General features: G+C 42.1%; 1 protein-coding gene across 1 annotated transcript in view; it reads left to right on the top strand.

Moving 5' to 3' along the window:
• LOC138824468 (contactin-5-like) overlaps positions 1-14,612 on the top strand; it is a 356,854-nt gene that overhangs the window by 84,139 nt on the left and 258,103 nt on the right. Inside the window, exon 3 of the mRNA XM_070018361.1 lies at positions 8,573-8,694. Coding sequence (XP_069874462.1) covers positions 8,640-8,694 — 55 coding nt within the window. The 5' untranslated portion in view covers positions 8,573-8,639. The remainder of the gene's footprint in view (positions 1-8,572; positions 8,695-14,612) is intronic.

Genomic DNA, 14,612 nt, shown 5'->3' with positions numbered 1-14,612 from the left:
TATTTGTAAATTTAGCTTCAGTAAAATGATTGAGTCTGGGGAGAAGACACCGCCAAAAACACTGCCAAAATTCGCTTCAAGGCCCATTTCCAGACCTTGGGCCTGCCCTTGTGCTCACTCAGTGAATACCTCTACATGTAAACGGGAAGCTTTCACTGTTACCCCTAAACACAGGCCTCTCTAATTGGGACCCAGAATACTTCATTTGAAAATATTTCATAGTCTCTAAGGAAAGCAACAGTAAGCTTTATAATTGTTTAAATCATGGTTTTAATCTTCAAGGATGAATAGGGTTGTAGATCCACTCAATGAATAGACTGAAGAATGAAAAAAGTCATTCCTTCTCTTAGAGAAGAACAGTGATTCAGGTTACTAAAGAACGAGTACCATTCATGATAAAGCTTCCTCAGCCTGACTTACTGTTGCTCAGCAATGTTCATTAACCCAGGAGCCAGTGTGCCTGTACAGAATGGAACTCATGTGGTCACAGTAGTAGAGCTCACACTCAGCCCGGCAAAGCCTGATCTGACTGTCCCACCATCCTCCTAAATCATCCTGCCAGCATGCCACCTCAGGGGTACGATCATCGCCGAGCCATGGTCACAGCAGCCCTGGCCCGAATACTCCAGGCTCCTCATTCCCAGGCGTCCAGTTTGACCATCTGTCTTAACATCCACAAAAGGTGGAGAGTAACCCAGGACCTCTTCTCCCCCTTCTGCCTCCCTACCTGGGACCTAAGAGCCGTTTTGGAATAAAATTCATCTAGACATTTCTGTGTGAATTAGCTGTAGTGAGTTTTTCTGTTACTAAGGAGACTTGTTACCAAGGAGAATGGGCTGTGAATGAAGAGGCATTTATAATCTGCACCTTCTAGGAAGCTTCTTCCCACAGGTAGACTCATGGGTACTGGAAAGGGAAACTGACCTGCAGGACCTGTTTCATTGGTGTCCATGGTCCGATTTGAGGGCAGCAGGAAGAACATTGCAGAAAGTACCTACAAGGACCTTTGGAATAGAACAGTACTCCACAGTAGAGCTAGTGTCATGACTCAATTACTAGATAATTAAAACAGGTTGCTTTTTAACCAAATTACATTTCCCTCATTATAAACTAGTGATCACACACACACATACACACACACACACACACACACACACACACGCACGCACACACACACAGAGTACTGACTGGGTCTTGGATCCATGATCTCATGCTGGCCAGGCTGCACTCTGCCATTCATCCGTAGCTCTAGCCTTATGCTCTGATCCAAAATACAGAGAACCAGGCGATTAGTTGAATAACAAGGCCAGGAGTAAAAACGTTAAGCACTGTTTCCAAATGCCATGAGGGCCACTCTGGTATATGGCTGGGATAAGCAAGGAAAAGCATTAGTTTCATTTACATGAAGGGAGTTATAGAAAGAAGGACATGATATTTCTTTGAATTCTTTAAAAAGATCAGTTATTGAGGCGCATAAATGAATGTCCTCACAGGTTACAATGCCGGTGTACCACTCGCCTAAGCGAGTTTTTTGAGTTCCTGCTTTTATTATGATCAAAGGAACATAAGAATAATGCAGTAATAATGGAAAGGATTTTACAGTTGGACTCTTCAGCTTTGAATATTTCAGACGTGTTCACATTTAAAGGCTGGCACGTGTGACTCCTTACGGATGCTCTGCAGTACCTTACTATGCGACTTGTCTCCACACCTTTCCCCCTCCGCCCTTGGGGACTCTGTTCCTTCTGCACAGGTCAGACTAGCACCTAGGAGCGTTGCACAAGCCCTTCCTGATGACAGGATGCATGATAAGGAGGTCCAAGATAGCGGGTCACGATCTGCCGTTCACCAGAACTGTTGTTCTTCCAAGGAGCTTGTAAGGCACCCTGGGGCTGGGTTTGGGGGCTGCAAGTGTGTAATAAAATGTGCGGTGTTCAATGTAGTCTTAAATACAGAGAAGCTGATAAACTTTTCCATTTGGTAGTGTGCTTCCATCTCTGCCTGATCTCAGACACCCAGTGGGAACACCAGGAATCCTGCCCGCCAGGGATGGAGCCATGCCTGGGATCCTTCCACAGGAATGCCCCCCTGCTGATGGGGGGCACTAGCAACAGGCTATGCAGGCCACTTTAGTGTAACAGCATTAGTATAGTGTTAGTTGTGGGCCTGAAAAGTGTAGGCTTACACACACTAGCACCATTTTTTACTACTGGTTTTAATTAGAAACCAGGAAAAAATACGTACAATTAAATATAGTCATAAAAGTAATAAATACATTCCTATAATACTAGTCAATTTGTTGCATCATTAATACCGTTCAATGTGGCAGTTTTAAAAGGTATTGGAGTGACTCAAGTGGAAAATGGCTAGAAATGAATCATGAGCGTTTAAAACAGCGCGCCTCACCAGTGACCGCAGCGGGGCTGTGTGCAGGGCCTCCACCTCTTAAAGCTCGCTGTTGGCTTTGTAGGCCCCTTGTTTCTAAGAAGAATTTATCTGCTTCTACAAGTGCAGTTTCAGAATGCAATGAATTTAACTTCAGGAATTTACACTTACAAACATATGTTTTAAAAGAAATATTGATGTGCCTAGAGGAAGTGATTTGTTGAAGAGGTACACTGCTTGGAAGCCCTCTCTACAACTCAAGCAGAGAAAGCCGTGGAAGGCATGGGTACCACCCAGCAGCCCTGGCCAAAGATGTCAGCAGAGGGTACAGCCAGGAATCACAAGCCCCGTAATTCCCTTTATCCCCAGCTTGTGCATGCTTTACGTCCAGTGCATGATGATTTTATATATATATATATGTATACATATATATGTATGTATATACACACATGTATATATGCATGTGTATATATATATATAATCATTTAATCCTGCCAACAAGCTAATAAAGTTGAATATCATAATGCCATTTGAAGCATGAAATGTATTTCTGTGATGTGCCCCGTACCACCATAGCTTCTGTTCTCTTTATTCCCCAGGATGGGCCTCCCTGCCCTCCCACCAACCATTCCCCCCCACACACACACTTGGCGGTCACCTCGGGGAGGGGCAAGGGCAGCCAGGCACGGGGAACTGTGAGGTGCAAGCCCTCCCGTGCAGTAGGCCTTCCTCCTTTCATCAGTCCTTTAAACTTCTTTACTCTCTTTTGGATTCCTGTCACATTGAAGTGAAGTCCATGAGAACAACTGCCTAGTGTATTATAGCAATAGTATATATTTTTGATACACATTACCCAGATTCTTTCTGGTTTATATGTTTTATTTTTATCAGTTGTATCTGCCTGTCTTCAGAGCACAAGGCTCTCAACTGTTCTAGAATGCAGAAACCCAAATCCACATTTTCACAATGCAGACACTGTGCCCAGCCCTCTACTGCCCAGCTCCCCAGCCTCTCACCATTCCCAACAGCTTCACGCAGCACGCTTTCTCTCCTCTCCTCCATAGAACATGGAAAAGCCAGCTTGAACTCATCACTTGGTTCTCTGGACCAGGGGTCAGAAGATGGAACTGCTGATTCTGGTGCTGGCGTTTCTTGTGTGCCTTAGGCTAGCCCCATTTATTGCTCGGCTGTTTTCCATTGTGCTCATGTCTCCTGCACTCAAACCTCTGTAATCCTGTGTGTGTTAGAGGGCACACATAAATATCTAACGAGATGGCACAATACATACATAATCCATGTGTATGTAATCCTGTGTGTGTTAGGTGGCACACATACGTATGTAACAATAGGGATTATCTGACAGTTTTAGAAAGGCTTATGTGGCAGGAATATCACATAAACATTTCGGATGACTATTTCAGAAGAAGATTCCTGGCAGGTGTAGATCGTGAATTAGGCTGAATCACAACTGTTTCAGTGCGATGGGCTGCAGGATGCTATAGAGGCATGCGAGAGGACAGAGGCAGACTGCAGAGCCTCGAATGCTAGACTAGAGGAGACAGTTCTGTCTTCCGAAGGAGTCAGAAAATTATCATATGTGTGAAGTCGTATGTAGAAGTTTTAAATATAGCATTTCAGTATCTTCACTCTAAGACAGTGGGAGGCGGTGAGGATTTGAGATGAATATAAATTTGTTTTCTGACAGATTTCTATTTTTCAGCAACTTTAGAAAATTTAACATAGACATTTTACAAAAATCTAAAGTAATCACTTTACTTTCCTTCTGAAGAATACATGAGCTTCTGAAATATTTAACTTCAGTCACTTTTCCCCTGATTTGTATACTAGTATTTATGCATTTGTACTACACATTTGTCTTGATTTTTACCCTATCAGACACAATTATTCTTTCCTTCATACAGATGACTGCTACATTTTTTGGTTTATTATTATTTTAGGTATTAAAGTTAGGGCTTTAGGAGTAGACTTTACAGATACAAAGACTTCCTCATTCTCTGTGGGCTGGCAGTTTCCTGAACCCCTGTGACACCCTTGATTGTGTGTAGAATGGAGAGATGTGGTGGAACTCACAGGGCTGTTTGTGTCAGATATGTTCCTGGACTGAAGCACAGTCTCTGGCCTGCAGTAGTTAGTTGCTGTCATTTTCCTTTATGCATTTCAGACATTATCTTTGCCATTACTTCCTTGTCTTTTGTCTGATGAATATCATTTATTGCGTTCCTCAGTACAAATATTGTTTATTCAGGTGGAAGAACTTACATGTCTCTTGTTTAAATTTTTACTAGGTCTAGAATCATACATGGATATAGGAAGGATTCTTTTGCATCTGGCAGCAATCAGACTTTAAAAAAAGGCTCAGCTGTGTGAGCAGGCTTACAGGCTGGTCTCAGAAGCAGGATAGACACCCTAGTGGGCTTCTAGATGCTTCCAGAGGGGTGCAGAGGAGGGGTGTCTGTGTGGCATCATTCCTAGCCCAGGTCTTCCTTTGTACATTCTGTAGCCTTGGGTAAGTCATCTTTTCCAATGAGATTTGCTGGGAGTTGCATAGTAAAAAATGCTGAACACATTCTTAGTATTATGGAAATGTAAGAGACAATGATTTTTTTCTATAGTATTCTCATGACAGGTGATTTGCCTTCTAGAAGCTAGTTCATTCAATAAGTTTTATCGAAAATGCATTAATTGAATATGTGCTAAATTGGCAGTTATTCTTCTTGATGTTTGGTCTGTGAAAATAAACAAGATAAAAGTCCTTGGTTTTGTGGATGTGACATTCCAATAGAGGAGAGATAATTAAGCCAAGAGACACATGCTGTGACCTGAGGCACTAAATATTACTAAAGAGAAGAATGCACAGGGCAGGGAAAATGAGTGTTGGGGGTGAGGGCGAGGGCCGTGGTTGAGGGCCTCGGGCCCTGGGGTAGGGAAAAGACAGGGCATGGCAGGGTGGAGGAATGAAGTCACAGTGTGGACACCTTGTTTAAAAGAAGGACTTTGGATTTCAGACTGATTATTGTTATAACTGCTGTATGAGAAGAGCCTTCAAGGGACCAAGCCTTATTACTGAATTAGAGGGAGAGATCAGGAGTTGATAATAAGATCTCTGTTTCTCTCCCCTTTCCTCTTTGTTTCTCTCCTCTTTCTGTTTCTCTCTCTCCTCTCTGTCTCTAGCTCTTTCTCATATGTACACACAGACTTGTACATACATCATTAACAGTTTCTACTGTGTGTCTTGCATCAAGAAAGACTAACTTGTAATCAAGGAATAACATTATCACTGTATTTTATAAAACATGTGTTTTGTCTAAATGTGATGTTTTATATAATTGTCTACAATCATCTTTACAGTGACTTATTCTTGATAATTTTGTATTGAAACTAAATTTCCTATACTGCTTTTTACAAATAGATGCAATAATATACAGGAAAACACAAATCTTGTGTCTTTTCATACATTCATCTTGAGATGTCATATGCTAGATAATAGTGCTTGTTGCTAAGAGCTCAAGCAGATATCAACAGATATTGTAATGTGTTTCAAGTTCGTGGTTGTTGCATTTCAGTCTCTGTGTTCACAGCAGTATGTGTGAGAGTCTGTCTCCGTGAGGCTCTTCTAAACGCACACCTGCTTTCCTTCTGTAGCACTAATGCACTGATTACAATTAATCTGGCATCCAGCAGAAGCTTTATAGATTTGTGGTAAGTTATTCTATTTTATTTCTTAGACATGATAACTAAAGTCAGATACATTTTCAAGGAAAGCACATAAGAAGTTTTGCATGTTCAGAATGTTAGAGATGATTACATTTACCTTTTACTTTATTGAAGAAACAGAAGGGGTAAGGAGCAAAAAATGAAAGGAAAATAGGATGTAGAGGCCTTAAAAACAGAATGGGTATTAAAAACTGTGTGTGTGTGTGTGTGTGTGTGTGTGTGTGTGTGTGTGTGTGTGTGTGTGTGTGTGTGTGTGTGTACATGTTAAAAGACATTAGTGCTTGAAAATGAACACACACTCTCTCTCTCTTACATACACACACACACACACCTTAGAGGAGATTTTAATGTAAAATTCATGCTTTGTGCAATCAAATTCAATGTGTCATCTTATATTTGGGAACAGATCGTATGTATTCGGTGCAGAAGGTAGACTGATTGATGTTGGCCTGCGTGGTGTCTTGCGGAGATGCCTGTTCGCAGCTTGTCCTCTGTGCTCCGCTCATTCTCTGTTGCTTCACTCCATGTTAGTTGCCTCACAGGAACCTGTTTAGGAGTTCCCTCATCTATGTCATTGTCACTCTCCTCACACAGCCCCATCATAAACAGGGTCTCTTTCCAGGACTAACGACTGCTTCGAGTGGCGCTGCCATTCGTCTGCTGCCCACGCCTGTCAGCCGTGGCCGTCAAGCCTCTCCCTCGTGGGTCAGGGCACGCACGTGCTGAGGGCTGTGTGGCTCTTTGTTGTGCGTGCAGGCCCTCTGCTGTACATCCCCGTGCAGGTGGCTTTCCCCGGGTGTCCCGTGCACTGCTGGGAGGGCTGCATGGTTGTGCTTGTTTGATGGGAAAAGCTAAGGACCACCGAGGGTCGGGACATTGGCCACAGTGAGTGGAAGGATCTCTTGGGACAGAATAAGAAGCTCACTGACTCAGGTTCAGCCAAAATAGTATGGCCTTCTCAGAGCTGGTCCCCGAGCACTGTCTGTCCCTGAGCTGGTCCGGATGTCTGTCCCTCCTAGAGCTTGTCCGGGCGCTCTATGCAGGATGATGAAGGGGCAGAGTTATCTTCTCAGAGGCCGTCCAAGAGCTCTGTCTGTGACAGAGGTCCTACTTCACAAGTGCGCTTCTATTGAATCCTAGTAATTGTTCCAGAATTTCCAATTTTCCTTAATTCCCATCTGCGGTGTGCTGACCTTTCTCCTTTTTCTCTTACTGGTTAAAAAAATAGAGCATCTATGATAAAAACATTTTAAGTGTAAAAATTAAGTAGGTCACTTTATACTTCAAATTTACTTGTTTCTGATATTTACTCAGTAATAAGTAGTAGGAAGTTTATTTTGGGATGGGAGGTGTTTATAAATTATTCATCCATTATTATCTCTTAATGCTCTTCTCTATTAATGATAATTACAAAATTAAAATATACTACCACGGCTTTGATTTTACAATATAAATAAATTCTGTAGTTTGATGCAGGTAAGAGAATTAGAAAGTGAAATCTTTGTTTGGTGTGGAAATAATAAATTGTAAGCTAGTCAGGGAAAATTGTTTTCTATTCCTTTAAAGTGTTTGTTAAGACATAACTTAGATAAGTCCACAAAGAAAGATTATAGCAAAAAACTTTCTATAAAAATCATCAACACACTATATAATTATTTCTCAGCTAGATTGCTTTTAGCCAAGGATGTTAGAGCAAACGCCTGAGAACTGTGCTAACTTAGACAGGGAAGGAAGCTCACTGCATGCCTGCCAAATGCTTGCAGGAAGGGTCGTGTGAGCATTTGCATTCCTTTCATAGCAGTTCTGTCTTTCAGGTAAAGAAAAGAAACAAGATATTATGTACTATTGTGTTTATTGTTATAAAAATGGTATTGGACAACAATATTAAATATTCATGAAAATCCTTATTTCCCTTGGTTCCAGCTAGCAGAAGATGCTGAGAGCTATAAGTCACCAAGGGGGTGGTCGCTAACACAGTGCAAATAATCACATGAGTTATAAACAAAGGCAGTTGACATTAAAAATTAAACAAGGAAAATTCCCAGTGGAGACTTGGATGAGTCACCACACGGCATGTAACTGCTCGTTAATTGTGCATACTCCAGAGCCTATCTGCTGCCTCTGTTCTATTTTCCTACACCCATCATTTGTCTAACAGAATAAATACAGCTATTATACACTCCCTATGAGAAAAAAATCCCATTAGAACTTGACGTTTTTACTGTCTGTAAAAAATATGTCATGTAAGTAAATGTGACAGAAAGTTCTACTTTCTTAAGTTTTTGTACCACTCGTTAACTGAACTGTAATACCAATTATTTAACCGTATCTTTTCGTGGGCTTTGCACAAAACCCCCAACTTATCTTGTTATGAGGTGATTCATGCATTGGTTTGCTTTTTTTTTTTTTGCCTATTTTCCCCATTTTACAAAATGATTATTGGTCTCCACAGGACATCCTTCAATGGAGAAACGCCCACGCTGAGAGCCCCCGGGGACACACGCAGCTCCGGTCACGAGATGGCCTCCTCCTGGAAACTGATTCTCTTCCTGCCAGTCACCTGGTGTCTCTCAGGTAAAGTTCCCACAAGTCACCAGATTCTCTAAGTATCACCTAACACAAGTACCTCAAGATCTTCACTACGAAATCTTGGTAGAAATGTATACTGTTAACAAAAAGACCAGGTTTCCCTCAGCTGTTACTAAAGCAAGCATCTACCTCACTGACTTCATTTAGAATCTAAAACCACTGTGAACCTTCAGAAGGCTTAGAAAGCATCTCTGTCTCTTTGTATCCATCTACCTATCTATCTAGATAAAATTTGTAACAAGTAATTAAGACAGTATCTCATTCCGATGCTACGTTTTACCACATAGAAACCACCACGCTGCCCTTATTGCACACCTATGTGTGCGAATGTGCACATGGTTTAAGACAGTGTGTATGACGCGTGACAAAAAGGCATCTGTGAGGGACGCTCCTCCCGCTGGTTGGCTTGCCGCAGTGGCTTCCACTTGTCTGTTTAGATCAGGTTCAGTGTTTCAAATCCAGATCCAAAGGAGACCTTTTATTCTGCAAAAGTTCTTCATGTTCTTCTGGAGAAGCAAAACTGTAATAAAAAAAAAAAAAGATTCAGTTATGTTTGTTTATTTGTTTTGACTTAAGATTATGTTGAGGTTTGTCATTATTTAAATGTCATGTGCAAAGTAATTACAGCTTAATTAGACATAACTCCATGCCTATATTGTAAGTAAATTTCAGTTGCTTTTCTGAAGAGCTAGACACTGATAGCTCAGGCCACCAGCTGTTCAGGGGCTGAGATCTCAGTATAGCAGTTCGATTCCAGCCCAGGCAGAAAATCTATGAGACTCTTACCTCCAATTAACTAGAACAAATCCAGAAATAGAGCTGTGGCTCAAGTGGTAAAGTGTTAGCCTTGAGCAAAAAGCTCAGGCCCTGAGTTCAAGTCCCAGGAATGGCACAAACAAACCAAAAGATTCTCTTGATAGTTTTAGATTAAATGGTTTCTTTTATTTCTAAATGTATTTTAACTATACTACTCACAGCTTTTTAGCACAGTAAGTATTTACTTCTAGATATATGTAGTGGTTCAGTGTTTTATACAAATAGCGCATACAGATAAATACACAGCATTTATTTTCATATATGTACAAAATTCATATCATATACATGTATGAAAATGTATATGATATGGAGTATGCAGCAATATAAATATATAAAGTATGTTTTTACCTGTGGCCACAAATACCCTTATCATGTATACCAGACTGTATTACTATGTAATAAAAATATTTAATTGACTATTCTAAATATCTTTGTTTTAAAGAACTAAACACATTATCTTCACTAATGATCTCCTATATTATTAGTAAAATATACATACATATAAACACATACACACATATATACATGTAGATCCACATATATAAGAAAAACTAAAGATTGTCCAAAAACATTGAGCAGAATTATTTGAACTATAATCACGTGACAGTTTCTCTTTAGTCTTCCTGGATTGTTTCCTTTTGACGAGGAGTCTCCAGTGTATCAAGCATGATAATTGTGTATGATGGGTGGTTCTTCTATACATTACAAAGTGATATTCAGCATTAATAATACTCTAATCATCACTGCACTATAATCCCCAGCAAGCAGATTTTGTTCCGAAGCCTTCTCTGAAATCTGCACCAATTTTTCTATGTGCGTGGATAAATTCACTGTTAGTCCTAAGGTTCATGTGTTGAGGCATGTCTGAACATGAATGAACGCATCTGAATGTGTTTGAAAGCAATAAAAAAGCTCTTGTTGCAATACCATCACTTAAGTAATTGCACAGCAACAAAATCAATAATGATTCATTTATCATGACTATTATAAATTGACACGTTGTTTATAGAAAAATCAAGTTTAATTAGAGACAGGAAAAGTGGGATAATACTCTATCATTTTGATAGACATATCTGTGACTACTTGAAGATGTATATAAGTTCAAAGATACCAAAGTTAAATGAAAATTGTGATTCATCAGTATCTTGGTTGTAAACAAAAGGGAGTCTCCAGATGATTTATTCTGCCTTACAGTCTTTCCTTCCTGTGCAGTGCAACCAACTTCTCTCCTGATCTATTCATCTTCTATCTTTTCAGTGTCCTTCCCTGTTTGACTCATAAACTACCTGATAGAGATGGAGGTAGACTTGGGAGATGAGATAAATAAAACAGACATTTTAGGCTTGGGTTTTAGAAAAGACAACACCATGATTTTTTTCTGTCTCTAGTATGAGCCATACAATGCTTTATGTCAGTTTAGTGGCCTGCCATAAACTATCCATTTAGCCTCTCTCTGTTAACTGAGAAGACTTAGAAACTAGAAAAGAATCAAGATCTTGGTTTTAATATCAATTTCTACTTAAACCATGGTTTGGAGAAATGACTGATTGTAAGACTGAAGCAGGAAGTAGAGCAATCACAGCGGACTACACAGTAGATCCAAGAAGGAAGGACACACTCGGGGAAGGGAGCAGTGTTGAAAGTGTCAGGCCCAGTGGGCCAGCAACCACTGTGTTAGTCCCAGTAGTGGAAATACAGTCGACTCCATGGCATGCTGGGGTACAGAGTCATGAAATAGGGCCTCTGAAATAAGTCATGTACCAGTAGTGTTTAGGATGCTAGAATAGGGTAGGAAGTAGCTTAAAATAGCTTGTTAGCACACTCTCATTTGGTAGGAAAGTTTTGTAAACATACTTTTTGTATTTCTAGAACCTGCATATTTTTTCAGTATCTAGAAACTACTCTGTATGTTGATCAGAACATGCCAATTACTGAGAGTAGTAGTTTAAAAGTTTTGGGGGATTATTTATCTCTCTTCTATAGTTGAAAAAATGCTTAACTCAGCTCATAAACCATAGAGTTACAAATAAGTGGTTCTGTGGTCCAACTCCTCTCGGGCAAGCAAGCACAATCTCATCTGCTGTCACCGGGGTGCGGCGGAGGCCCGGCCTGCCCCACCATGGTGGCAGAGGGCGCAGGGAGGGACTCAGCCCCCAGGGCACCTCTTCTTGACACAGCAGACAGTGAGCATCCTTCCCGCCCTGCTCAGAGGAGCTGCCCCACTGTGTCCTAGGCACCTGTATCCTAGGCCGGCGCCCTGTGCACTTCCTCTCAGCATTGCTGTCAGGTTTATGGTATAAGCTGTGTTGCTTTAAACTAATAACAACAGAAGAAGTGTGTGCGTGCTCTCCTCTACCTATTCTCCTCCACGGGGATGAATCCATTTGTGGAGATGGTGACACTGTCTCTCTGTTGGGCGGAAGATGGACCGTGGGACAGAGTGTGCCTGTCACTGATAAGCTCACAAAGGCTCTTCTTTGGGGAGGCAAGGCAGTAAATCACAAGAAACTCTGTTACTGTTATTTAGTGCTGCCTAAGAACGTACAAAGGAAATGGAAACAAGAGTGTGACAGTACACAGGGGCCTGTGCAAGAGGAATGGAGGATGGGTCCGGCTGGACCGCTAACTTCCGTCCTGCGCTTGGCACCCACTCCTCTGGCAGCGTGAACGTTCACAGAGACTGTGGCATCCGGGCGGCTCTTATCAGAGAGCTCTTGCGGAATCAAACATGCAATTAATTAGAAAACAATTTGATTTCTCATTGTTAGTAGGGTGGAAATGAAGGCGGAGTCACCTGCAGTGAGTGAGTTTTGCTAGTTTGATCTTCAAGGCAAAGGACACACTGAAAGGTGTCAATAATTGTCAGCAACTCCTGAGGTGTTATAAAATTAAACCATCAACCAGAAGCCATTCAGGATCCTAGAGCGATGACTGTAAATATGCCACAGAGTATTAGAGATTAAATGGAGAGTTAATTTGTTAGATCAGCTCAATATTATTTCTTTTATATTGAAAATAGTTATTGAGAAAAATTTTACTTGAGTTTTGGCTAAGGGTTAATGTGTGTACAACAAAGTGTTTTATAATCTAGAAAATGTTGTGAAGGTTATCTCCAGTCTCTTAGCTGGATTAAAGTGCGATAACATCATTATCATTAGGCAATAATATAAATCAATTTTCTATGTTTTAGAATAGTAGAGTTCATATTGTATTGTATTCATAAAACCTGTGAATAATGTTTACAAGTACAATTTGTGTGTGTGTGTGTGTGTGTGTGTGTGTGTGTGTGTGTGTGTGTGTGTGTGTGTGCATATGCTACTTCTGTGGTTTGAGCTCAGGTCCTGGGCACTGTCCTAGAGTTTTGCTCAAGGCTGCTAGTCTACCACTTGAACCACAACTCCACGGCTAGTATATTAATGATTAACTTCAGATAAAAGTATGCCAAAGGCTGGCTTTGACCATGATCTTCACATCTCAGCCTCCTTAGTAGCTAGGATTACAAGTGTGAGCCACTGGTGTCTAGCTACCAGTACAATTTTTAATAGAACTTAGTTTTAGCCAGGCAACCCTAGGGTAAGGGTATCTGCTAAAGGTAAAGACATGCGCCTTGCTTCACACAAGCATGTGGGAAACTGTTCCTGTATAGTCAGTTGAGGATTTGATATTAAGAAACCTGTTTCTTTAATTCACATCATTGGTTTAAATATGTTTACTCTGCATATTAAATAAAGAGAAAATTACACTCATTTAGCACTTGAAGCATACTGAAAAAATTGAGATACAGAAAAATTCAGATAAATCCTTGCTCTTCTTAATCTAAACAAATTCTCTAGAGTTGGAAGACCTAAATGCCACAGGTGTAGAATAAACTTTGCAAAACCATGAGCACTAAAGTCAACTAAGTGGACACAAAGACCTGGGTAGGCAGCATCTGGATGCACAGTCCTCTGGGAGTCAGCATCTGGACGCACAGCCCTCTGGGAGTCAGCATCTGGATGCCACAGTCCTCTGGGAGTCCGCATCTGGACACACAGACATCTGGGAGTCAGCGTCTGGACGCACAGTCCTCTGGGAATCAGCATCTGGACGCACAGCCCTCTGGGAGTCAGCATCTGGACACACAGACATCTGGGAGTCAGCATCTGGATGCACAGTCCTCTGGGAGTCAGCATCTGGACGCACAGTCCTCTGGGAGTCAGCATCTGGACACACAGACACCTGGGAGTCAGCATCTGGACACACATACCTCTGGGAGTCAGCATCTGGACGCACAGACCTCTGGGAGTCAGCATCTGGACTCACAGTCCTCTGGGAGTCAGCATCTGGACACACATACCTCTGGGAGTCAGCATCTGGACGCACAGTCCTCTGGGAGTCAGCATCTGGACACACAGACACCTGGGAGTCAGCATCTGGACACACATACCTCTGGGAGTCAGCATCTGGACGCACAGACCTCTGGGAGTCAGCATCTGGACTCACAGTCCTCTGGGAGTCAGCATCTGGACACACATACCTCTGGGAGTCAGCATCTGGACGCACAGTCCTCTGGGAGTCAGCATCTGTATGCACAGTCCTCTGGGAGCCAGCATCTGGACACACAGACATCTGGGAGTCAGCATCTGGACACACATACCTCTAAGAGTCAGCGTCTGGACGCACAGTCCTCTGGGAGTCAGCGTCTGGACGCACAGTCCTCTGGGAGTCAGCATCTGGACGCACAGTCCTCTGGGAGTCAGCATCTGGACGCACAGTCCTCTGGGAGTCAGCATCTGGATGCACAGTCCTCTGGGAGTCAGCATCTGGACGCACAGTCCTCTGGGAGTCAGCATCTGGATGCATAGTTCTCTGGGAGTCAGAGTCTGGATGCACAGTCCTCTGGGAGTCAGCATCTGGACATACAGTCCTCTGGGAGTCAGAGTCTGGATGCATAGTCCTCTGGGAGTCAGCATCTGGACGCACAGTCCTCTGGGAGTCAGAGTCTGGACGCACAGTCCTCTGGGAGTCAGCATCTGGATGCACAGTCCTCTGGGAGTCAGCATCTGGACTCACAGTCCTCTGGGAGTCAGCATCTGGATGCCACAGTC

The sequence above is a fragment of the Dipodomys merriami genome, unplaced genomic scaffold, assembly GCF_024711535.1.
Source record: "Dipodomys merriami isolate MVZ:Mamm:240054 unplaced genomic scaffold, mDipMer1.0.p SCAF_129, whole genome shotgun sequence".
Lineage (NCBI taxonomy): Eukaryota > Metazoa > Chordata > Mammalia > Rodentia > Heteromyidae > Dipodomys > Dipodomys merriami.
The sequence above is the reverse complement of the archived record's forward strand: the minus strand, read 5'-3'. Positions and strand labels throughout refer to the sequence as shown.